Below are 26,785 nucleotides of genomic sequence, written 5' to 3' on the forward strand. Positions count from 1 at the left end.
AAACTATGGTCGCTCAGGGTCGTGGGGATGATCTGAAGGTCAAGAATCTGGGGAAACAGGCTATAGCTGGCGATGGCATAGTCCAAGGCTCGTAGCTGAGGAAGATGGGGTTGGGAGAAAACTCAGCTCAGCTGGCCAGAAATTTGAGCTCCAAGCATTCCGGACACCACCTATCAGGATCATTTCGGTTTTTTATCTGGGTTTAATTTTAATTGGTTGCTGTTCATCCAGTAGCAGATGTGCATCACAATGGATTGGAAGTCAGAAATGGAATCAGGTGTGTTATCAATGGTAAAGATTAGTTGCAGGTCATCTGCATAATTCAAACTGCTCACATTTATTTCTCATAGGGACAAAATCTGAGTGGGAGTAAGTACCAATTAAACAAGTGCAGGGATCATTAAGATCCTTGTGGCACTCCGCAAGTTGGCGCAACATTAGATGCTGTAAATCGGGATAGGCAAACAGACTGGGAGAGGTCCTCCAAGAAGGAGGTAATCCAGCTGAGATCCGAACCCTGAAGTTCTATGTCCCTGACACAGTCCACCAGTATTTCATGGTCGACCGTGTCGAATGCTGTGGATAAATCTAGAAGCACCAGGGTCTGAGCATAATGCTGAGATTTTTTGCCCTTGTCTTCCTTCATTAGTTAGTCCAACAGAGTCAATAATACTGCCTCAGTTGAATGAGAGGGATGAAAACCTGCTTGGTGAGTATCAAAGAATTTATGAATGAGCAAAGGCAATTAGGCACATGAGATTCCAATACCTTGGTCAGGAAGAGAAGCAGAGATAAGGGGCGATAATTTAGTGGAATCAGGGGGTCTGCCACCTCTTGTTTTACAAAGGGGAACTATCATAGCTTTTTTGAAGGCTCTAGGATTGCAGCCCTGTGTTAATGACTCGTTCAGAAGAAAAAGGGCAGGGTCAGGGTTTGCAGTAAAAACTTCTCTCTAAATGTAAGGTGGATAGCTATCAGCGGGGAATCCAGACTTAACTTTAATCAAAAATTCCAAAAGGGCTTCTCTGCTGATTACCGGGAATTGATGCATGAAGCAAGGGTTTCTCAGTGCCATTGGTAAGGCTTTGTGGGCAAGGCTAGCAGGAATGCTGACTTTAATCAAAGTGATTTTGTCGATAAAAAAAGTATCAAGCAGTTCCAGAGTGACTGGGATGGGGCTGCTTTTATTGTAACTCTATCAGGATTGGATTGCTCATTGACGATTGTAAATATTTCTTTTGATTTATTATTAGAGTTCACGATCTTTAAGGAGAAATAAGTGGCCTTAATAGCTTGAATATATTTGTTATATTCCTTAAGTTGCACTAAGTAGATGTCTTTTTTATCAGGGGAGTAGTTCTTCCTCCACTTCCTTTCGGTTTGGCGCAGGTCTAGTTTTTTAGCTTCATATTCCCCAATAATCTCCCACATCCACCTTTAGGATCACTGGTTCCCTTCCATTGCTAGTCCTACTTTTTGAAGAAACCTGGTGTCACCCATCTCCTATGAGATCCCCCCAAGTAACCCTGCCAAAATAAGATCCATGCAAACCACTCACCACTTGATATTTTTCAGTGGACCAATTAGGTCATCTGGCAGCCCTTCCCTTTACCATGGGACTTCTGTGTCTTCCTTCCCACCATGGAAACTTAGTATCACCTGTGCCCCATTATCTTCACTAGTTACCACTATGTCTTCCCTTTACTTACAGCCTTATTCTGCGGCTCCTCTGCAAACCGTTCTTCATCCTGGGGCTCCTCCATCCACTGATCCTCTTCCCACATCAGTTCTAAAACAGACTGTGGAGACATTGGTAGATTTAGGGATACGTTTTTTTTTTTATTTACTTACAAAAGCATAGCTATGGAAGACAAAGTTGCTTACTTTTAGTGTCAGTTGAACAAGTTACTTACCTTCGGTAACAATATATCTGTAAGCAACATAGGTTAGTTATAGATTCCTTACCTTAGAATTACCCACAGGCATCAGACTGGATCCGGAAAGTTTTTTGCCAGCATTTCAATTTCAAATCTTTATTTCGATCACATGATCATATAAGATGTACAAAATTACCACATCAGTTAAAATTCCAAAGTATCAATATATCATTAGTGTTAAATACATTGAAGTTTAAAAAGAAAATGATAATAAAAGGGGTGGCAGTGAATCAAGGGGTAAGAATTTTCAAGAGTCTACAGCCATCTTTATCAATCGGGTTCGGACATACCACATTTCTAATTTGAAATGTTGCCAAGGCAAACACAGTTGGCGGTGATAAATCTGTCTTTAAAACTCTATATGCCGGTAAAAATGTTCTAAATCCCAAGTTTTTGAGGAGGGGGACGAGCCAGAATTTCCTACTTTTCTGGTAGGCTCGACAGAAGAAAATCACGTGCACATCGTTCTCCTTTGTGTGAGCACATGCAGGGCACGTCTCTTTGGGAGACCGGCGGGACCATGCTTTAGTAAAAGACATTAAAGGAAGGGTCCCATACCTCCATTGCAGGAATAGTTTTCTAGTTAGGACAGGAGTCATGCCATCCAAAACACTTTCAAGGTTATATGAGTCTTTAGTTGTGATGAAGCAGTGTGTCAGGGATCCCTCTCGTGCGCTACCCAGGGCTCGGAGAAGCATTTTATCATAGTATCCTCTGGACAGCGCTTTCCTTGGAATCCTGATACTTGTGCTTTCCGGGTCTGACCATAATTCTGGTAGTCCAAGGGTCTCGCAAGTTCTCTTGATGTAATTTAACCAAGGGGTCTTGGTGGCGTTGGGTAAGGCTAGAAATTCCTGTACCTCAGTTCTATAGGAGGTGAGATCTTGGCTGCTCCAAAGACGACGCCAAAATGTTAATGGTTTAAGCCCCAGTTCCTCCGTAATAGGCTTCAGACCCAGGTCCAGTCTCAGGGGCAGGAGTGGAGTACTTAGGGGAAGAGCTGTCAGCTGCCTTAGGAATTTATTTTCTGTGGTCAGCAAATTGGACGATGGAATATGGCCCCACATCTCTCCCCAGTAGGTAACTCCCCCCGCGCCTGGGCTTTATAAATTTGAATAGCGGGGCTGAGAGGGGGATATGATGACTTGGTCGCAAAGCCCAAGGACTCTATTGTGTGAACCCTTTCCAAGCGCACTGTGCCAAGCAAGGGATTTGGACGCTTGAAAGACATGGGGTTTAGGATCATGAATTTTGTTTTCTGCGGGTTGATTTCAAGTCCCCTTTCTGTGCAGAATTCCAGGAAGCCATCTAACACCCTATGTATACCCATCAGGGATTTGGACAGCAGCAGGGTGTCATCCGCCGACATGATTGCGGGCACCCTGCTGCCGGTCAGTTTTGGGGCGTCAGTGTTGGCAATCCCAGTCAGGTGCACAATTACCCCGTTCACAAAGAGGCAGAACAGGGTCGGTGCGAGCACACAACCCTGTCTCACCCCTCTGCGAACGGGGAATCTTTCGGTTAAATTACCACTTCTCCCGCACCTGACGCGTGCAAAGTTGTTTTGATGTAGTTTCATCAGGATTGCGAGGATGTCTTTTGGGATGCCTGACTCTTCCATTACCCTCCACAGTTTTGATCTTGGCACCAGATCGAAGGCGGCACGTAGGTCCACGAAAACCGTGTACAAGGTGCCGCCCTCGATCAATGCAGTCCTCCAATACATGAGTTTTAATATGAATATTTGATCGATTGTAGAGACCCCCCTCCTGAATCCTGCCTGGTATGGGCTCAGGGTATCTTTTTCCTCCAGTCAGTTCTGCAACCGGTCCAATATTAGCCTACCGAAAAGCTTCTGTGATACGTCAATAAGGCTTATTGGGCGATAGTTGGCTGGGAGCAGAGGGGATCCCTTTTTAAATATTGGGACCACTTCTGCACCCAGCCAAGTGTCTGGGACCTCCATACCCCTGAGGACCGCATTAAATATCAGCAGGAGATAGGGGGCCCATATCCCTGTCTCCTGCTTGAGAGATCTCTGGGCACCCTGTCAAGCCCCGGGGCTTTGCCTGCTGCCAACCCCGCAATTGCTGCCCGAACTTCTTTTTCCTTAAAGGGTTCACCCTCCTGGCCGCTCGCTATAATGCAGTGGGGGGGTACACAGGGCCGCGTCCTCTATTGCATATAAGGACTGAAAGTGGTTTTGCCATATGCTCGGGGCACTGTTGGGTTCAATTGCCAAGGGGAGATCTTCTGACCCATTGTTGACTAACCGCCAGAATTTACGAGAGTCTTTGGTGGCTAATGCACCATAGAGTTCCTCCCAGTGTTGTTGGTCCCATTCGGCCTTGGCATTTGCCAACAGTATCTTATATGCCCGTCTTCTGGCTTGTATCTCCTCCCGGCATCTACGCGCCTTAATTGTGAGTAGAAGTTCTCGTTTCGAGCCCCGGCATGTGGCATTGTACCAGGACTTTTTATGTGTCCTGCTAGTTCTATCTGCGCCATTTACAAAAAGATCTAACTCCAGAGTGTTTATTAGATCTTCGTGGGTTCGCCATAGCTGCTCTCTATTTTCCCCATTGTCGAGTTCCTTACCAAGAGCGAATGCCTTTTCGAGCACTGGGGTAATTCTGGCATAGAGCCTGGGTAACTTAACACCACTTGTGGCCAATTTTCCCCACCTAACTCTCCTCCTATTATTCTCCAGGAGTAGCCCTGTCATTACACTATCTTTGTCATGTCCCATGTCCTCGATACCTGGCATGGCATATTCAAGTTCGAGGGCGTTATGATCACTGTCCTCTCTATCCAGTACCCTGAAATCGATGATTCGTGACCAGCATGACAATTGGACTAGGACATAGTCTAGTCTGGGTTCACTTCCTACTTTATTGAAGGTGCATTTACTTGGGATATCTGATTTAGTACGCCCATTACAGGCCCTTAAACCGTGGTTAAGGGTGAGGGCGGTTATCTGCAGTTCAAGGGAAGTCCAAGCTCTTGGTGGGGGTGCCGCCGTGGCAGGTATCAGCCATCTTAAATCCTCCTCTAGGGAGGGTCCATCAAGAAGGTCAGGCAGTGGCTCATAATGCGAGTTCAGGTCCCCTCCAACCACATAAGGGAGGTCCCGTGGGATTTCGCTCAAGAAAGCCGAGAGTTCCTCGATGGTATTTGGTTCGCGTAGTATAACTACAGGTCTCGAGTAGACGTTTATTATCATCAGTTTTGCGGAGTTTGGCCATTCTAACAGGACAGGTAATATGTCTTCAGCATCCACAGTTAGGCGTCTGGCCTAACAGCCTAATTGGGAGGCTACCCAAGTTGCCAATCCTCCTGACGGTCGTCCCCTTCCCCCCCATTTAGCGGGTTTTGAAAACACTGCAAACTCCGGGCATGTGTACTCCTCTCTTGCCCAAGTTTCCTGGAAGAGGCAGATACTTTTTGAGCTAATAAAAGAAGCCCACTCCGGGCAATCCATTTTATTACCCAGCACAGCTACATTCCATGAAATCAGGTTGAGTGTTGGAGGTCTTGGGGATGGTAACTCGGTGCCGAAGTGGTTGTTCTCTTTTGTGGCAAGATTTACCATTGGATGTTGTAGCAATTCCCCCTGACCAGCCCCTAAATTACTACTGTTACCCGATGTATCTGCTATAGAGTGGCCGGGGTCATTCTGCTATAGAGTGGCCGGGGTCGCTATAGAGTGGCCGGGGTCGCTATAGAGTGGCCGGGGTCGTTTGCCAGCATTACCCCTGAACGTAGGAAGGTGGCGTCAGTCGACTGCACTTTCGTCGTTGGCGTCGTGGTCACCGGGATAACATAGCGTTAGCTACATAGACGCTGCCCTGGCGATCATGTCAGTTCTGTACACGACATTCCATACCAGAAGCGCAGAGCCATGCAAGACACTGACCACTGGTGCACAAAAGTAGGGCTCTGAAAGGATGACCTTAACCCTAGAAGTCAGTTCGCAGAACGGGAAGGATGGGTGGGGCGGTCAGGAATCTATAACTAACCAATGTTTCTTACATATATATTGTTACCGGAGGTAAGTAACTTTTTCATCTGAAAGAAAAAGTTAGGTATAAATTCCTAACCTTAGAATAGATACCCCTGCAATACCAACCCCGGAAGTTGGTCTGCAAACTAAGTTCACACCAGAAAGTCCTAGAGAACAGACCGGCCAAAGAAGCTGTCTCTCCGGACTTGGCTGTCCAGGCAGTAGTGTCTGGTGAACGTGTGCAGTGATGCCCACATTGCTGCCTGACAGATGTCATTTAGGGGGACTCCTTGTCCCAAAGCAGTGGTAGCTGCTGTTGCCCTAGTGGAATGGGCATGCAGTCCCACCGGAGGCTCCTTCTTTGCCAAAGAATAGCAGGCTTTGATTCACAAAAGACCCACCTGGAGATGGTCCGTTTGAGCACGGATAGACCTTTCTTAGCGCCAACGTAATCCAGAAAGAGCTGGTCGTCCACCCGGAATTGTTTTGCGCAATCCAAGTAGAAGGAAAGTGCATGTTTGGGATCCAGATGGGGGAGCCTCTCTTCCTCTTTTGAAGAATGTGGAGGGGAAAAGTAGGTGGGCAAAGTGATAGTTTGGCCAATGTGGAAGTAACCTCCTTGGGAAGAAAGGAAGGTCTAGTTTTGAGGACGACCTTGTTTGGTTGAACAGCCAGAAAGGGAGGCTTGGAAGAAAGAGCTTGGAGCTCATTCACCCTGCGAGCAGAGGTGATGGCCACCAAAAAGACAGTTTTCAAAGTGAGAAGCCTGAAAAGACAGTTATGCAGTGGTTCAAAGGGAGCGCTCATAAGATAGGTAAGAATCAAGTTAAAGTCCCACTGAGGCATTACAAAGAGAAAAAAGATGAGTAATGCCCTTGAGGAATCTATTTACAACAGGGGACTTGAAAAGAGAAGGCTGATCAGGAAGCCTAAGGAAGGCTGAGATGGCCGAGAGGTAGCCCTATAGAGTGCCCAGAGAGGAGCTCTGCTGGGCCAGAGAAAGGAGGAACAAGAGGACCTCAGACAGAGGGGCGTAAAGGTGATCCACAGCATTTGCTTTGCACCATGCCACAAATGTGTTCTATCGGCAGGCGTATACCGTCTTAGTGGAGGGATGCCTGGTTGCCAAGATAACATTGCAGGCTTCGGGAGGCAGTCAAACAACGTCAATTGTCGCCGCTCAATCTCGACGCAAGGAGGTGGAGGCTGGACAGGTTTTGGTGGAGGACCGTCCCCTGCTGCTGCAACAGAAGATCCTCCCGAAGAAGCAGCCAGATCAGAGGATTCATGGCCATGCTGAGTAGCTTGGGATGCCAGACTCTTCGTGCCCAATCTGGACCCACAAGAATGACTTGTGCCCGGTTGCGCTTGATCTTCTTCAGCACTCTGGGCAGAAGTGTATAGGTGGAAAAGCATATAGAAGACCTCAACTAAACCCACTACTAAAAGCGTCACTTGCGAGTGCCGCCTTGGATAATTCCAACGCTCAGAACTTCTGACATTGCTCGTTCTCTTCGGTGGCAAACAGATCTAATCAAGGCTCTCCCCACTGCTGAAAGAGACCTTGCACAACCTCTGAGTCAAGACGCCATTTGTGATCTATCATGCACCTGCGGCTGAGTTCGTCCACCCTGGCGTTCGGGGAACCTGCCAGGCGTTGAACCACCAGGGATATGCCCTGATGTCCCAGCCATGTCCTGACGTAAAGTCCACGACCCCATCCTGCCTTGTTGGTTGCAGTACCTAATGGCAGTGGGGTAGTCTGTGAACACGTGCACTACTCTTCCCTGGAGTGAGGGAAGGAATGCTTTGAATGCAATATGAATCGCCGAAGCTCCTGAAGGTTGATATGGAGCCCGGAAGTGATGCATTGGTCACAACTGTGAACTCAGGTTAGTGAAGGGAGAGGGATCTGCCACCGACCCAATCCTGGTATGTGAGCCACCACTGCCATTGGTTTGCAGTGCCCTCCGAGATCTGGACGCAATTGGACAGATTCCCCTGATGTTGCACCCACTGGAATTTCAGGTCCCACTGCAGAGCCTGCATATGCCCTCTGGCATGGTCCACCAGCAGGACGCAGGAGGCCCTCAGACCTAGCAGCCTGAGGCTGAAAGATTGGAATCATAGCCTGAATAGCCCAGGCACACTATTCGGGAGGATAAAACCGAAACTGTGTCATGTCCAGAAACGCTCTGATGAAGAGGAGCAGCTGAGAGGGGGCCAGGTGTGGCTTCGGCACGTTGATGGAAAACCCCAACAAATGCAGGAGGTCGGCCATAGTCTGGAAGTGGGAGACGACAGCCTGGGGCGAGCCCGTCTTCAAAAGCCAGTTGTCAAGATAGGGGAAGACTCGAACCCCTGATCTGCGCAGATGAGCTGCGACCAATGGACTGATTGATTGACCACCGCCATCACTTTCGAGAACACCCGAGGAGCGCTGGTAAGGCCAAATGGGAGAATGGTAAACTGAAAGTGCTCGTGGTCTACTGTGAACCACAGATAATACCGGTGGGCCTGCAGGACGGGGATGTGATAGTAAGCTTCCTGCAAGTCCAACGCTACCATCCAGTCTCCAGGGTAGAGGGCAGACAAGACCTGAGCGAGCGTCAACATTTTCAACTTCTCCTTCTGGAGGAAGCGGTTGATGTTCCTGAGATCCAAGATAGGAGGCAGTTTTTGGTAACCAGCAAGTGCTGGGACTAGCAACCAAACCTACTTCTTTGGCAGGAACGCACTCGAGGGCACCCTTGGCAAAATGTCCTGTTGGAGAAGGGCCAGGTGATCTTCCGACATGCAATGGTACTGAGGTGGCATGGAAGGAGGGGTAGTCTCGAAGTGGAGGGGGTAGCCCCTTTGGACTATTTGCAAAAACCACCTGTCTGACTTGATGAAGCACCAGTGGGGGAGGTGATGGCAGATCCTGCTGCCCACTGCCATTTGGTGGCCCTGAAAGGTGGACTAGGAGATTTGGAGGCTGCTGCGGAGGGGGCTGAGGTGGACTGGCCCACCTGCTGGCCCCCAGAACCACAGCAGTGGATCCCACATTCCCAGATGGGGTTGAACAGCTTGCGCCGGCCTGTGGCTCTGGGCGGGACATAGCAGGGCACCCCTCCCATATCCATGAAAGGGACAAAAGGCAGACTGCACAAGGCGGGTGGTGGAGAGGCCCAAGCACCTGGCTGTAGCCCGAGAGTCCTTAAAGCGCTCCAGCGCGATGTCTGCCTTGTCACCAAAAAGGCGACAGCCATCAAAAGGCATGTCCATAAGGGTGGATTGGACATCCCCAAAAAAAACAGTGGAACGCAACCAGGCGTAGCGTCGAAGGGCTAATGATGTGGAAATCGTCCTGCCAAGTAAGACAGCGATATCCAGTCCACATTGGATGGTAAACTTTGCTGCATCTCTCCCCTCTGCAAGTGCATGGGAGAGTATGGCCTGTACCTCCTTCGGGCAATAAGAGCAATGAGGCAGAACCTGCACCACCGTATCCCACACAGAGTGGGTGTAATGGCTCAACAGACATGCAGTGTTAACCGACTGCAGTCCCAAGCTGGCGGAAAAAAACATTTTCTTCCCAAGGGGGTCCCGCATTTTGGATTCCCTATCCGGTGGGGCAGTTGGGAAGGCGCCTTTAGAAGTCGAGGCTTGGACCACCAAGCTCTCAGGGGTGGGGTCTTGGGAGAGAAAAGTAGGGCCGGGCAGTGGTGTCAGGCAATCATCCTGTCCACAGGAGCCCTCGTGTTGGGCCTGGATCACATGCCCAAAAGGATGTCTGTGAGGGCTTCATTAAATGGCAGCAGGGGGTAAAGGACCTCTGTCAGGAGGTTAATCCTGACTGCCCCCATAGGTAGCTCAAGGAGGAGCGTTTCGGCCACCCTACACAACACCACTGTGTATGACGCTCCCTCCTCCGTAGCCACAGTAGGAGAAGACAACATGCCATGGTCTGGTGAGGTATCCAGACCACTTGCTTCCCCCAGTTCCTCTCGCCAGTCCTGTTTGTACACCAACTGGTCCTTTAAAGGGTTCCCAGGCCCCTACCTGTCCTCCCCACCCTCCTCTGGCTGCCAATCAGGTCTCAAAGAGCTAGGGGCACAAAAATACCCGCCGGCGTCGGTTCCAGCACCGGTTGACGCCGGTCCGACTCCATGTCTACCTCGAGTAGGAGGCCGGAATTGACGGTGGCTGGGGACACAGATAACGCTGGTGGCAGATGTGGTGCCAGTGGAATCGGTGCTGAGGAAGCCATAACGAGGTCGACCGGCACTTTTCTGGATCCAGGCCAGGATCCAAGGGGAGCCTGCGGTGCCGAGGCTGGAGCCGCCGACACCGAAGGCCCAGGGCTCCCAGCCTAGTACGCTGGGCCTAATGCCACGCCGGCAGAGACGGGCTGCCCAAAGATGGCATGCATCGCTTCGTAGAACTGATGAAGCTGGACAGGGGTCACTCCCGGTCCCGGGAAGGGGGAAAAACCCGAAGCCGACCCTACAGGCTCTGTACGCAGAGCCGCGGGAGGGGCACCACCCACATCCCTCGTCTCATCGGCCAACGGATGGGGAGAAGTTGAAGAGTGACGATGGTTCTTTGACTTCTTCTTGTGCTTTGACTTACCTGACCCAGAGTGCGAAGACTTAGAGGAAGAATGGTGTTGACTCCGCGACCGATCCCTCGACCGCCTCCACGAGAATGACTGGCTCCCGGAATCTGGGACTGGATTCAAAGCCTTTGCTGCTATGAAATAGGTCCATTTCCATCAGAGATGTAGTGCAAGATACTAGAGGACTGCAGTAAAAATGTGATGCTCTGGAGGGTAGAATATTACGCTGTAAATTAACAGCAGTGTTGGGGACAGGACCTGAAAAGTCCATATCCAGCAAAGGGGGCTTAGAAGACTGAATCAAAGGTGTTTGAAGTCCAGATGATGGAAGGCTAGAGCAGCACTCTGAAAATGAAACCAGATTGACTGTAGGGTCAGAAGCAGATGACTTATTGGTAGGAGGCACAGAGGTCAAAGGCAAGCTGGTTGAAGACAAAGGAGGTGACAGGAAGCAGACCTGAAGTTCCGGCCCTGGAGGAAAACATATAGAAGACTCACATGCAGGAGACTTTGGAAGCAGGCATGCAGGAGACCCAGGCCCTGGAAGCTTAAATGTTTTGTCTCTGATGTTGGAGGTTCAGTCTCTGAATATATACATGTTGAGACCTCAGATGACAGTCAGTCTTCTGGCTCGGCCTCAGATGGCAGCCAGGCTGCAGGTGCAGCCTTAGATGGCAGGCAGACTTTAAATTCTGGGAATAGCGATAGCCGGTGAACAGTAGATTCTCCATTGTCAATATTGAAATCTTCACAGTTCCTTGGCTTAATAAAACACACTGAAGCCCTTTCTTTGGATGGCTCAAATACTGCTTATCTTAAAGTCTCCGATGACCAGACTCCCTTTACCATTTGGCAGTTTACATGTCTTAGTCAGAGGAAAGAGGTCAGAGATCACTTATTCTTTGGAAAGAATGTCATTTTCTTCTGCATTACAAGGTGGTACAGGTGCATCAGACCATACAGTACTATCATTTTGTGACTTTTCAATATGTGGTGTGCTTGAAGGCAAAACGGCAAATAAACGGTCAGGTTTTTGTTCTCATTGAGGAGGTTGACTTCAGTCGCAGCAGTTAAATTAAGAGCATGGTTTGAGTCACAGGATATTGTCACATCAGGGATTATGTGGGTCACTGGTTCAGGTTTGGTCTATGGGTTATGGGTTATCTCTGAGATAGAACTGACCTCACTACCTGGAAAGAAAGAAATTAGATGTTTTTTGTTTTTTTGTCTGGCATTTGGGGTTCCTATAAAATGGAGGGACACATCTCAGATGTAGTGCCTAGATGTAATTTAGCACTAGAAGACAAAAGACCAGGGGGCGTGGCCTGGCCAGCTAAGATCGCCAACGTGCCTGTCTTGAGCTCCGTCCGGCTGCCCCCGATACCCATATGGACAACACCTCACAAACCCCCTGCTGCCCCTGAAACAGGAGACTGAACGTGTCTCCACATCACGAGTACAGCCTCTCCGTGATCCTGCAGCGAGGCCAAGATGGTGGCGCCCACCAAGCACCGGGTGCCCTGAGACGAGGACGAGACGCATAGACGAGAGTGACCCTGAGACCCACGGCGGGGCCCCGGGATGCTCCCGGGTAGTCCTTATCAGGCAACAGAAGGGGCGCTCATCTAGACACCCACACAACGACATGGACTGGAGGGAGGTGAGAGCACGACCCCGTAATAGAACAGGCCATAAGGTGGAAGGCAGCCCCACACATGAGACCCGGCTAACAGTGACCCTTGAACCACCACAACAAAGCACCAACCTCATCACTCACCAGCACCCAAGCACGCCGCCCTCCACTCGGCGCGAGCCGGGAGGTAAAAACACAGTGCCCACGAGCGTACCCAGGCGCACCCCACTAAAGAGACCAAAGACCCCTGTACCAGCGGCAGCCCTAAACTACAACTTCCAGCCAGCGGTAATCCCTCCCCTCCCTCCCTAAACAAAACCCGGGGGAGATTCACTGTCCATCCCGATTTCAGTGCAGTGGCCTCCCCCCACACTCGGTGCCGGAATTTGAGGCACGTGACAGTGACCCGCACACAGGAGTATCGACGGACAAGGCCGCCTACACTGCAGCTTCGCATTGGTGGAAAGACGCTCACCACCAATCCGCTCCCGCTATCACTGCTGGGCGCCGGGTTGCAGGGCCCGCGATAAGGTGCTCCATAGTATCAGCGGCATTTGTGATGTGAATGTCAGTGCAAAAGCTTCGCGCTCACAAGAGAGCGCTCAATCACAATAAAGCCAAAGCCTCAATCTGCAGTGAAAAATACGGCTGACAGTGAATACCACCCCCGCCGCAAAGCTCCAAACTTGCCACTAATCTACTTAGCAGCACAGGGAAAATCCCCCTGTGTTCTGGAGATGTGCAGTAGGAGGTCTTAAAAGAACCGAGGGGCCTTGTGGAAGCGGCAGCCCTCATTAAAAAGCTTGCAAAGAGGGGCTCTGTGGCATTGACCTACCACCCTAGCAGAACATGGCAAGTGCGGCACTAGGCCCTGAGGTCCTGAGGTCCACTACAGAACTTTTCCTAAACAGTAACACGCCCAAAAACATCTGGAGGGCCACTCCGGAACCCCCCCTCTCCACACACAGCGCTGGGACCCGAGGCGGGGCTCAGGGGTTGGAGAACAGCATTTGACACCCAGGCAGATTGCTCCTGGACCCGGGCTTAACGTCCACTCACAGAGATCCAAGGTAACCTCGGAAGCTGACTGTAAGTAGTGTACCTGCGCCCCCCATCCTCGCCTGAGTCTGGACTGAATCTAGACTTTTCTTAGCGAAATGGAGCACCAACGCATCACGGGAACACCCAAAGCGCAGCATCGGAGACAGAGCTCCCCAGATCCCACGATCGCCCAAAAAGAAGGAGAACCCTCCCATGCAGACATCATGTCTGACAAACTGGACAAGGTTCTTGCAGCAATTAAACATGCCAAGACAACCATGGAAAACAAATTCAGAGATCTGGCCACTGACCTCAGCCTTCTTCGGGATGACCATCATAAACTAGCCGACAAAGTCAAACAGGGCGAGACAGCACTCCAAACTATAGAACCGAAAATACAGACACACCAAAACGCCATAAAAGACCTCCAACTGAGAGTAAAATCCCTAGAAAGCAAAACGGACGATTTGGAAGGCCACTCTAGAAGAAGTAATATCCGCATTGTAAATCTGCAGAAAGGATCAGAAGGTTCCAACCCCGTCTGATACATGGAAACATGTATCAAGACATTCACCCAAGCAACGGACCTGACCCAATACTTCTCCATAGAGAGGGCACATAGAGTACCGTCCCGAAGACCATCACCGGGCTCACCACCCCGACTATTCCTTCTAAAATTGCTCAACTACCAGGACAGAGACACTATTCTTAGAGCGGCCAGACAGAAAGGACCACTACAAGTGGAAGATAAACAAGTAATGCTGTTCCCAGATTATTTCCACGCCGTCCAGCAGCAAAGGGTGACCTTTCTAGCAGTCAAGCGAACTATGCGACAAAGGAACGTGCAATGTGCTCTCCTTTTCCCCGCCCGCTCGAAAATCATACATGATGGAACTGCACATTTTTTCACCGGCCCAGCGGAGGCACGAGATTGGGTGGAGCAGCAACTACCGGGGCCAGGCGACTGCATAAACACACACAGCTACCAGCCCACTGGCCGTCCACGACATCAGCATAAGAAAATCACCCTCACGCAGATGAGCTCACGCTCAGATTCTATCGCACAACACTCCCCTGACCTGGAGCAAATTATAGCAGCAGCGGCAGTAGTCAGATCAACGAAGGACAACCAGGATGTAGACAAAGCTCCCCACCTGTTCACCTCCGAAGAAGAAGTAAGCGATGCACACTCTTCCTTAGATGGGTCTGTCACACCTCCCATAGTTACTCCAGAAACAGCAGACACATTGATATAGACCTCAATCAACCACAAGGCTATCACATTATTGTGTTGCATAGGACGACAGTAACCCTTGAACCACGCATGAGGTCGTAAGGACATGGAGCAACGAGCCCAGAAATCAGAAACAGCACAATACGCCACACCAAACTGGGCCGCGGTGCACGATCAGCAGTACAGGGAGCTCTTATGGCCTCTCTGACTCAGTATTCCAAAGCGGGCAGCCGGGACGCCAGAAACGGGCAATACCGCACAACCACCCCCACGAGGAACGACATAAAGACAGTACATGAAGTACAGTTTGGACATATCGTCCCCTACGACATGTCCCCATAGTTGGGAATACTCCCTGTTGTTTAACTTTAGTTTTCCCTTGTTTCAGGTTCCCCAAAAACCCTTAAAGGAGCGAACTTGTGAGACTACAAATCATAAGAGGGCGGTTAACTACTGGTCGGGAGGAATCCGGGAGGGGGCGGTGGGGTAGCACAAAAAGCACGACTTGCCTGTAGTCACAGAACGCAATGACCACTAAAGTCCCGAATACAGATATAAAAATTATTCCGTTAAACGTTAGGGGCATGCATACAGCGACTAAGCGCTACGCCGTTTATGCATATATAAAAAGACAAGAAGCACAGATAGCTCTCCTACAAGAAACACACTTATCAGCGATCCAGGTGAATCAGCTTCGTAGGAAATGGTGGGGTACCGTCTGCGCCACCACATATTCAGCATATGCCAGGGGCACCCTGATCAGGATTAGTCCAGGGATCCCCTTCAAGGAACAGGCACGTACTGTAGATAAAGACGGCTGATACTCCCTGATAGAGAGAATATTGGAGGGCCAGTCTATTTTCCTACGAAGCATATGCGTATATGCTTCGTAGGACCAGGATCAGTACTGGAAGCACCTCAGAGGGGGACTCACTCAGCACACCTCAGTCCCATGGCTCCTAGGGGGTGATTACAATTGCGTTCTGGACATTCATCTCGATAGGTTTCATCCCCCACCGTTGCACTCACCGGCACACAAGCAGACAATCCAATATCAAACATGGGTGAAACACTGGTCACTGGCGGACCCATGACGTGAACGTAACCTAAACAAACACTAAACTTTACTCCTTCCACTCCATCCCACACATTTTACGAGTATGCCTGAATATATTGCTCTGCTCCACAACAATACTCCCAGGAGTGCAACATTCCGATTATCTGGGAAGGGTACTCTCCGACCATGACACACACATAATGACGGAAGCCCCCACGCCCCCCCAGTACCCACCTGGAAACTACCCCGCGACTGTCTCACAGATCTGGTATTTCATCACGAACATGGAGATTATATTCAGGAACGCTTTGCCCTCAACTCAGGTACGGCAGCATTGAGGCTAATAGAATGAGATGCATTTAAGGTTGCGGCTACATCAAATAGTAAGAGTACGCAAGACACTCGAAAGAACACTAAAATACTCGGAGATGGTGCTAGCAGATCTCACGAAACAGACGGATACTGCCGGTGCCACCCTGACCAAATAGCAGCAGCCAAGACCTCCCATGCGGAAGCAATGACAGACCTATGTAAATACAAATTCCGAGCTTATGCCGCTAGAGTCCATAAAGAGGGTAACAGAGCAGGCACACTATTAGCGTGGCTATCAAAGCAGGATGTAGACGTCAAACCGGTCACGGAACTGCTCGACAAAACAGGAACCCCTAGACATTCACAAGTAGAGATACTGCATATTTTCCATGACTATTACTCTAATATTTACCGGGCCCGACGTACACCACTCAGCACGTAATCACTCAGTTCCTTCGCCTGCTACAAATTCCCCGTATACCACATGCCTACAAAAAAGAGTTAGAGACGAAGATCAAAGCCCCAGAAGTCACCCGAGCTGTCAGAGCACTGGCGTGGAACAAAGTCCCGGGAATGGACCGATTTCGCTTGAATATTACAGTACATTCTCTGCTCACCTAATCCCCAGGGTAGTAGCCATATATGAGGACGCATTTGATAGAGGGGAACTCCCTAATTCACTCCGAGAGTCCATCCTAGTCACATTTCCCAAACCCCATAGGGACCTCCTCCCTGCCTCATACAGACCAATAACGCTGCTAAATGCAGACTGTAAAATACTAGGAAAAGTCCTGGCGGATAGATACACCCAGATTCTGGTGCCGTTGGTTCACCCCGACAAATGCGGTTTCGGTCCAAGGCGCAACACCTCGCAGAACATACGTAGACTGTTCCATGTCCAAGACTGGGCAAAAATAATTTTTTCTAATGCGGCGTGTCTAATACTAGATCTCGAAAAAGCCTTTGATACTCTGCTGTGGCCATACTTATTTGCCGCTCTTTGCAGGTTCAACATGGGACCAATCCTGATGAAGTACACAAAGCTTCTATACAAGGGCCTAACGTCAAGTGTGAGGATAGGTAAATACATCTTCGCCCCCCCTGCAACTGAAAGAGGGACTAGACAAGGGTGCCCCTTGTCCCCCCTCCTGTTCGCCTTAGCAGTTGAACCCCTAGCCATCAGATTACGACAGGGAGGTGATGCATGGGGCATACCGACAGCAGACACACTGCACTGCATATCAGATGATCTCCTGATTTATGTCAGGGACGTCGCAAGTGATCTCACCCCCATCTGGACAGCGCTGAGAGACTTTGCGATGGCCTCGGGCTTCACGGTCAATTGGGCCAAATCCATGATATTCCCACTGAGCCCGCACTTAGCCCCACTCGACCTATCGGTGGGAACCCACACACTCACTTGGAGAAAGACTGCACCCAGATATCTGGGGGTGAGACTGTTTCACTCCCCCAGAGATTTGTATGAGGGAAATCACCATAAGGTGTTAGCGGGCTTACGCGCGTCAGTGGGTTTCTGGAAGACATTACCTCTCGCCCCATTGGACTAGTAACACTAGCAAAGATGATAATGGTCCCCAGGTTCCTTTACCATTTCACCAACCTTCCGGTGACACCACGAAGTTCATTCTTTCGAGAGTTAGACACGCTCCTGACCACTTTGATTTGGGGGGGAGGAAGACAGAGAGTGGCCTTAACCACACTTTACCTACCCACAACTCAGGGAGGGCTGGGAGCCCCGTCATTTGAAACATACTTTCTGGTGGCGCTACTCCAATGGTTATCGTACTGGACAGCGGAACGTTACATAGGGTAAACAATCACAGAAGAGGGACGGATACCCCTCCCAGCCATACGGACAATGCTGACGCCAGGATCCAAACCGCTTCGCACTTACCCTCTGCAAGTGACCATAGCACACACGTGTATGCTGAAAATACATCGCATGTTTAAGGGAAAACCCCATATTCACCCTTACTCCCATTAGTGGGATTCTCCAGCAACGACAGATATTATACAACCGGCGCCCTCCAAGTATGGACCGATCACTCAATTATGGAGATAGAGTCCCTGTTTGAGGATGGACTGTTAATGACATATGCCCAATTGGTTGCCCAATATGACCTTCCCCCAGGGCAGTTCCTACTACATCAGCAGCTACTAAACAGCAGCCGTCAATATTAGGACCTAAACGCAGGGGAACCTCCGACTCACCCGGTAATACACACAATATTACACATGGGAGTAGGCAGACATTTAGTGACTTGGCTATACAAAGCCATCCGAGAACTGATTATCCGTCCACTGGACTCACTACAACAGACATGGGAAGATGAAGTGGGTCGGGTATTCAACGAGAAGGAATGGGAAAAAGCACTGGAATACCCCAAAAAGGCTTTCAGGAATGCACGCTTTAGGAACATTCAGTTCAATATACTCCACAGGGCTTACCTCACCCCACAATGCCTCCACCGTTTTTACACCGATACATACTCTGCCTGCCCTCGATGCCAGACTCCCGAGGCAGACTTTAAACATATGTTCTGGGACTGCCCTACTTTACACCACTTCTGGGACAGAATACACCACACACTCCATGAATCTACCAACAATCTGACTATGTCTTCCTGGGAAGACAGTGCCCTCGGCATTTTCCGCAGGCGGAAAACCAAGAAGGAGGTACAGTACTGCTTCGCCTCCTTAGCCATTCTCTTAGCAAAAAGAGGTATAGCCATGCATTGGCGGGCCCTGGAGGGAGCCCCCGAGGAAGCCTGGATAGAAGCCATGAAGAGGAAGAAGTCCTGCGGGACGTGGAGGTGAGGGGCATGCGGAAGCATCCAATCTCCCTAGAGTGGGCACAACTGATGCACCGATTTCTTCAAGAGACAACCCAGACGCCATCACAGCCAGCCACCCAAGTACAGATACCGCCCCTATACCCCCAGAGACCGATAGAAGATAATATACCACCAGATACAGCCACCTAGAATAGTCAGTGCAATGAGAAGCCCTCAGGCCACTGAATGACACACAGAACCATCTCCCCATGGTCCCCCCGCATGTATCTGATATTGAATCCTAGATGCACCCACAACCAAATACATAACCATACTACACTAGTAGCTCTGCAATAGTCCCCCCAGTTCATCGCCAAGTTTCAAGGGAAATTTTTTCTTCTTCTTTTCCCCTATTTTGTTTTCTCTCTCTCCCTTCATTGGTGTTTCCGAATCCGATGAAATCGTAATGGGAACACACAAGTTCAACGCCGAGTGAGAACACACCACAAAGGAACATGAAAGGAATACCCAACGGGCCTTGATCAAAATTGACATACCTAGCCAAAGTCCAATATACACTCACTACCATCAAATCTGAGGCCGGGCACAGGGTAACACTTGGCATGGGCATCATTCCATATCTGTACTATTGGAGCACATATTGAGCGGTGTAAGGTATTCCTCTTAAAGTGATTTCTCGACTGATAATTGACATGTGTTAATGCAATTCACGATGAAATGTTTTTTGCCGATATTTTGATTAATTTAATGAAATACAAAATCCCAATAAAAAAATGTAAAAAAAAAAATAAGACAAAAGACCAGAGGAGTTAAAAAATTCAGACTTCAAACACATACTTTGATTACCTGCACTGTGATACAAGGTACAATGGCTTTTCTGTGTGGCATCTGAGTAATCAGCCACAGTATTATTCACACAATCACTGGACCAGCTCTGAGGGGAACGCCAAAGAGAGCCCAATGCTTCATTCACCATTTCTAAGGAGGCTAACATAGAGGTTCAAAAGTTGTCTTTGACAGGGGTTTTAGATTCCCAATTGAATTTTGGGTTATGATTTTTTAACAGAGTCTGAAACATTTTATTCTCTCGTTGTAATTCAAGAATCTTAATGTAATTATATCCTGTGAAGACCGCAGGTATTTCTCTACAAGGACCCTGGTAGACTTGCCAATTTCACCACAGGCAATAGAGCTATACCTTGTATTTTGTTCAAACTGGCTGGTAGAAAATGAAGTGGAAAAAAGGAGTACAGCACTGCTCGCAGCGAACAAGAAACACCACCTAGGTAGTCAGCTGTGCTCACGGATCCTGGTGATCAAACAGGAACAAGCAAGGCAGTAACAGCAAGGGGGTAGAACTAAACATAAGCACAATAGACAAGTAGCTAGCAAGGAGGAGTGCTTATTAGGAAAGGAAGAAATCACAGGGCACACTTGGCAGAAAGCAAGTAATAAACACACAAGGAAATAGAAGCAAGACAGCAGAACAGAAAGACAGCAAACTATGAACTGGAACGAAGGAAATGGGAAGAAAGGCAGGGACTGGAAAAGAATATACAGAAGGGAAGTCTACAATGGTATTCTTGAATAGTGCTGGATCAGGAGTCAAGAAAATAAAGTAGCACTGAAGGCTGTGATGGAGCATGAACAAGAATGTAGTAAAAGCTCAAAAGTCAAGGTAGCACTGCAGGCAGTGCTAGTTCAGGAACAGAAAATTACTATAGCTCAGGAGGCAAGGTAGCATTGCAGGCAGTGCTAGTACAAGGAAACAGGATATAGCTACAGTTCAGGAAACAAGAAGTCAAGAGAGCACTGCAAGCAGTGCAAATCAGGAACAAGAAATAGCTGAAGCTCAGGAACAGGAACAACTAACAACTATATATCAGGACGTCACGAAACAAGGTAGCACTGCAGGTAGTGCTAGTTCAGGCACAAGGAGTAGCTATAGCTCAGGAATCAAGGATACAAGGATAACAAAGGTTTAGTAAACAAATGTCAGTCTCACAGCTAAAATTAACAACCTTGGCCTGAACGGAGCTGGGGCTTAAAAGGGCTCACAGTAATCACATGCATCAGGTGTGAGCAGGATAGCAGCAGCCAACCACAGGTAAGCTGAATTCCTCCACTCATCCTTAGTAATGGAGTTTCCAGCATGAGCAGACTGGTTTACACAAAGACTGGCATGGATTGGGATGTTGATTCCTAAATGGTTTCCAAATGCCTGGAAGTCAGGATAATCATGCAGGGGAGTGTCTGGAAGCTTATTTGAACACTGGAAAGCCCTACAATTCGGCCACCTGGTCGTGGGCACGAGAGCATGGGGAGTGAATTGTGACAGCTAGGAGAGCAGTATTTCATCTGTGGTTAGATTGATTATCCATCAGAAATAGCAGCAACTAAAAGGTATGAAACTTGTTCTTCTAATGGATACTTCTCACTTCAGATTGCAGTCCTTTGGAATAGATACCACAGAAGCACAGCCCAAATGTGAAGGTCTGATCAACAGCCAGATATGAAGACGTCTTGCAGGATTGAGCAGACAAAATGATCCTCCCTTTGGATTTGACTGTCAAGTCAATGTGCACACTGATGCCCACTTTGCAGTATGAAAGATGTCCAGAACCAATATCTCCCTTGCCAATTGCATCATATCAACGTTGGCAGAATGAGCCTACATGTAAGAAACTGGCTCCATATATACTGCACCAAAGTAAGGAACAGTGTGTAGAGAGTCCAAGGGTCTCCAGAGGTTTGGCAGATGTTAAAGTTAGATGGCACCTTACTCTCTAAAGTGGTAGCTTGGTCGAGCAGTAAGGCAGTATCAGAGGACAGTGTAAAGCATTTGATGTACACACTCAGTCAGCAAATGAATCCACACACTCAAAAACTGAACTCTAGCCAATTGTTTTGTATAAAAACATATACTGTTGTTTTATTTCTAGAACCAAGCAAGCCTGGTACAGGTAAGCATAAAAATACTTTTCAGTAGTAAATTACTTGTATGAACATAGTTCAAAATTTCAGTGTAACTTGTACTGGCTTTGGTTACAGTTTTAAGTAAGCAGTTTGCAACACATTGCAGGTATAGTACATTTAAATGAATGGGCTTTGTAAGTAAAATGCAGTTAATTACTTTTCAGATTACTTTTGCTAACACAGGACTGGAACCTAGATTTAACCCTGGGACATTTCCTGAAAACAGGTGAGTAAATGCGTTTTGGTTAAAGGTACGATTTTTAAAGAATATTATTGCATTTCAAAAGTTGACACTTAAAAACTTTTTCACATAAAATCACAAATGTTATCCTATGGAAGGAAATTCACTTAGCAGGTAAGTTAGGTTATCGATACTTTTTCTTACTCAGTGTTGGATACCTAGATTCAGCACTGGGACATTTCCTGAAAACAGTTGAGATAATGCGTTTTGGTTATTCAGCTGATTTTTACGGAATATTTGTAGTTTTCAAAAGTCAATACTTAGAAACCTTTTGGGAGAAAAAGAGTCTATGTTATCATATGAGGAAAAATGAGTTTTCGCTTTTGAGGTAAGTAATCAGTCTTTTGAGTTAGGGTTCTGAGGTTAGACTCAGGGGTCTCCCAGGGTCAATGATGCGCTGGGCGGCGGGTGTAGAGTGTTGAGGCCCAATGCTATTCTATGGAGGATAGGGGGACACCGGTTGGTGGCTGCTGGCTAGCAGGCCCCAGGGTTGTGGGAGCAAAGCTCCTAGGGTCAAGCTCAGGGCAAGTTGGGGACCAAGTTAGCACAAAAGGGGCACCCTCACTGGCACTAGGGTGGCTGGGTGCAGGGTGCTGTTTTGAGGTCGGGTTCCCCGTTGATATCAACAGAGATTCTCTGGGACAAAGAAACACTGCAGGTTCGGGGACGAGAATCTTCCTGAAGTGACCAACACTTCGAGGGGTAAGTAGGGATGTAGAGGGTTGGTTAGACACCACTGGGTTGGGCACACAAGGCCGTGGTGCATCGGGTGCAGGGGTGCCTTGGGACGTCGGATTTTATTACCCACTCTGGTCGCGGTAGGGGAGCCCTCTGGGTTGATGCTGCAGGCGTTATCTGGAGGCTTGAGGCAGGTCAGGGGTTGCCAGATCTTGGGTCAGGATCACCAAGGGACCTCCTCATGGTGTTTGTTCACTCAAACTCGGGCCGTGCTCGGCAGGAGCAGAGTGGGCTGGATTCGCGGTTTCTGGCTGGCACCAGAAGCTGCAGTTCAAACATGTCCAGTGTTCACAGAAGAAAGTGAATGCAGGCAGGTCCTCCGGGATTTTTGGAAAGTGAATGCAGGCAGGTCCTCCAGGATTTTTGAGGTTGCTGGCCGCTGTACACGCTGGGGTTTCACAGGAGCAGGTTCGAGGGGAGATAGGCCTGTAGGGCTGGGGCGAAGTCAGTGGGCGTCGTCCTCTTGTTAGATCTGCACAGCTTTTTGTCCTTCTTCTCCTTCTTTTCTTGTAGTTGCTGCATCTATGGAAGGAAGGTTCAGGGTGCCCCTAAATACTAAATTCAGGGGCGTTACTGGTAGGTAAAGGGCAGGGGCCACTGGGTCCCTTCCCTGGGGTGGGTACACCCCCTATTCTGCCCCTCTCCAGTGGGAGGGGGGCAGGAGCCTGTCCCTGGTTGACTGGGTCCCCCATCCTCAAGATGGCAGGGACTCGAGGTAGTGCTTCACCTTGCCTCTCCTACCTTAGGGGTTTGGCAGAGGTGGGCACACCTCTCTTCCTCACTTTGTTTTTCCCACCGAGTCTTCCACCCAAAGTAGGGGTAGAACCAGTGGGGACCAGTTGCTGAAAGCAGCCAATGGTCTGGAGAGGATCACAAAGGTGGCATGCGTTTGAAGCTTCTCCTTCGTGAACCCTGCCCAACCTGGGGAGGAGACTTGGCACCTCGTCCCAGGATGGGCATTGTTTCAGGCCCGAGAGCAGCAAGCTCTCGACCCAGGGGGCCGGAAACATGTCTGGTGGTGGCAGCCTAGGCAGCCACTCAGTCAGGTCACTGGGAGTTGGTCGAGTTTCAGGGGGCATCTCTAAAATGCCCTCTGTCGTGCATTTTACTTTTAATCCCCCACTGGCATCAGTGTGGGTTTAATGTGCTGAGAAGTTTGATACCAAACTTCCCAGTCTTCAGTGCAGCCATGATGGTGCTGTGGAGTTCATAATGACAAACTCCCAGCACCATATACTCTTAACGGCAGCACTGCACTTAAAGTGCCCAGGATCGGACCTGGGTACTGTAGGGGTACAGGGCTCATGCACCTGTACCCTCATCACTGGCATAGGGCACCCAGCTAGAGGGGTGACTGATGTATGCCAGGGCAGTGTTTTGTGGGCATGGCAAACAGGGATGTGTGCCATGTCAACTCTTCACTTTGTTTTGCACCAAGCAGCCTGCCAAGGCAGTGTGTGAGTGTCGGGGTACAGGGCCTCTAAGGGTGGCACAATAAGTGCTGCAACCCTTAGAGGTCTTCCCTGATCACAGTGCCCTGGGTACCTGTGGTACCATATACCTGGGGCTGACCCGTGGCCAGAGATGCCAATTGGGTTAGTTTTTTGGGGGAAAATACAGGCCCTAGGAACCTGATTGGCTGGGTCCCAGGGCACACCAAGGAAAAGTGCATCAGTAGTCTGGCAAAAAGTGGGGGGTTACTGCAACAGAAACCCACTTTCCAACACTACTGGCCTTCAGTGGGTTTCTTCTTGGCCAAAAAGAAGTAGACTTTGATGCAGATGACTATACTCATTGAAATGGTCCTTTTCTGCACCATCTTCCCTTTCTTCACACCATCCACACAAAGTACGTATGTGCAGCCTATGTAGAAACTCAAAGCACTTTAGGGTTTAGTCAATGGAACCTCTTCTCTTTCAAAGGGTGAGGTGGCGCAAAGGATGTTGGCAAAGTAATAGACTGACCGATGTGAACAGCTGTCACAACTCTAGGTAAGAAGGCTACCTGAGTCCTCAGGACCAATTTGCCTTAGAAGAGAGTATCTAGGGCGGTTGCACCAAGTGCATTTTTAGTTCACTCATCTGGTGCAGAGGTGAAGGCAATCAGGACAACAGTTCTCAGCATCAGTAGTCTCAGTGAGCAGCTATGCATCCCATTGTGGCAAGACGAACAGCTTCGGAGGAAACGTGATAAAACGCATCACAATAGATAACCTAAATAGAGAGGATTCATCCCAAAAAAAAAGTTGAAATGGTCTACAAATAACTGCCCACTGCTATGCCGTGTTGGGCCAATCAAAGAACAAACACATCCAAAAGTTCGACCTACTTAGGGTTGATCTGAGGAGCACCACACAAGGCAAAGTAAATTCTACTAGCATTGATGAAGTTTGCCAAAGGGGGTCAGGATAACATCAAATACTGTGGCAGGCGGATTGAATATAATTAATAACTGCTGCTCAATCTCTGCACTTGAAGGTTTTGGTTGCTGCTATGGTGCAGGACCCTCCTCTATTTCAGAAACAGAAGGTCTGGGCTCCATACTTTCCTGATCAAGTATGGGTCCATTTTGATGACTTGGGTCCAGTCTGTGCAGACTTTCCTTAGAACTCAAGGTAGAAGGTTCTGTGGCAGAAAAAACGTACAGGAGACCTGTGTCCCATTACAGTTGGAATGCTTCTACAGGGGATTTTCTGGAGGACACTCCAGTGCATAATACTTTTGACACAATGGGCCCGATTCACAGAATGAACTTAAGACTCAATCCTAAACTTACTACTATTTTGGTATTCACAGAATGCACTTACTACTTTTGGCATTCAAGGAATGAACTTACTACTTTTGGTATTCACAGAAGTTAGGATTTTGTCTTAAGTCTGTCTTAAGTTTTTCTTAAGACACACTTAAGACGAAATCCTAACTTCTGTGAATACCAAAAGTAGTAAGTTCATTCTGTGAATCACAAAAGTAGTGAGTGAATTCTGTGAATACCAAAATAGTAGTAAGTTTAGGATTGAGTCTTAAGTTCATTCTGTGAATCGGGCCCCATATGTTTTTGATGGTGGAGATAAGATATAATTAGATCATGCCCCACTAATCGAAAGTGTTTTTCGCCTCCTCAGGGTACAGATGCCCTTGATGATCCAACAGGTGACATCTGCTCAGCTCGCCTGCTTGGTTATTCATACATCCTGCTGGATGGTTGAGTATCAAAAAGATGTTTGCTGCTCCAGCTACCTCCAGAGATGCAGGGTGGCCTGGCCCAGGATCCATGACATCTATCTATTTTGCTTGTCACAGTTCTAGTTGGCAATTGTGTGATAAACTTCCCCTTACTGATAGCCCAAAACTCCAAAAGTGGGATGTGGGGCTGGCTCTATGTCAGAGAGCAGAAGGCTCCAATCTCCACCTCCCTCGGTGATCCTAACACCCAACCCCCCACAACCCAGTAGTAATGCATTTATTACCACTATGAAGTCTAGTTGAGGAAGGGAAAGTAGGCTCCCGCAGTTCAGATTAGTACTTACCGGCCATCACAGAAGATTCTGATCGTCCTACTCTGAGATCTGGATTGAGGAAAAGAGGGAGCATCCTGATGCTGGGCCCACTGATCTGTGAGGTTCCACTGCAAGGCCTACATATGCCATCTGGCATTTGGGATGAAGAGAATGAATGAGGCTAGGAGTCCAAGAAACCTCAGAACTGTTCTCGCCGAGACCCAGTATTAAACCCGAAATGCCGGGATCATAACCTGAATATCTTTGACTTGTTGTGACTATTGAAAAGCCTTGAAAGCCACTGTGTCTAGGATGGCCCCAATGAAGATAATCCTCTACAAAAGGCCCAGGTGGGACTTTGGCTCATTAATGGAAAACCTCAAAGATATCAGAAGCTCATCCATCATTCAGAGGTGATCTACAACTTACTGCTGTGAACCTGTCTTGTGCAACCAAGTACGAGAACACATGCATCTTCGACCTCCAAAATAGGCAGCTACCACCACCATCCAATTTGTGACAGTCTTAGGAATGAGATTGAGGCTGAAGGAGAGCATGGCAAATTGGAAGTGCAAGGTGAGCTAAATATAAAACCTGTAGGCCTAAAGGACGAGTATATGAAAATGTATTTCTTCCAATCTAGGAACTCCTTGCAGCCTCCTAGGTCCAGACCAGAAACAATCTGACGGACTTCTTGGTCA

At 48.6% G+C, this 26,785-nt stretch overlaps 1 protein-coding gene across 1 annotated transcript in view; it reads right to left on the reverse strand.

The window, feature by feature from the left end:
- LOC147734664 (uncharacterized) overlaps window positions 1–26,785 on the reverse strand; it is a 5,992,067-nt gene that overhangs the window by 1,275,607 nt on the left and 4,689,675 nt on the right. The window contains exon 31 of the mRNA XM_086952471.1: window positions 1,710–1,799. Within this exon, the coding sequence (XP_086808597.1) occupies window positions 1,710–1,799 (90 nt within the window). The remainder of the gene's footprint in view (window positions 1–1,709; window positions 1,800–26,785) is intronic.

The sequence above is a fragment of the Lissotriton vulgaris genome, chromosome 1_2 (genome assembly GCF_964263255.1).
Source record: "Lissotriton vulgaris chromosome 1_2, aLisVul1.2, whole genome shotgun sequence".
NCBI lineage: Eukaryota > Metazoa > Chordata > Amphibia > Caudata > Salamandridae > Lissotriton > Lissotriton vulgaris.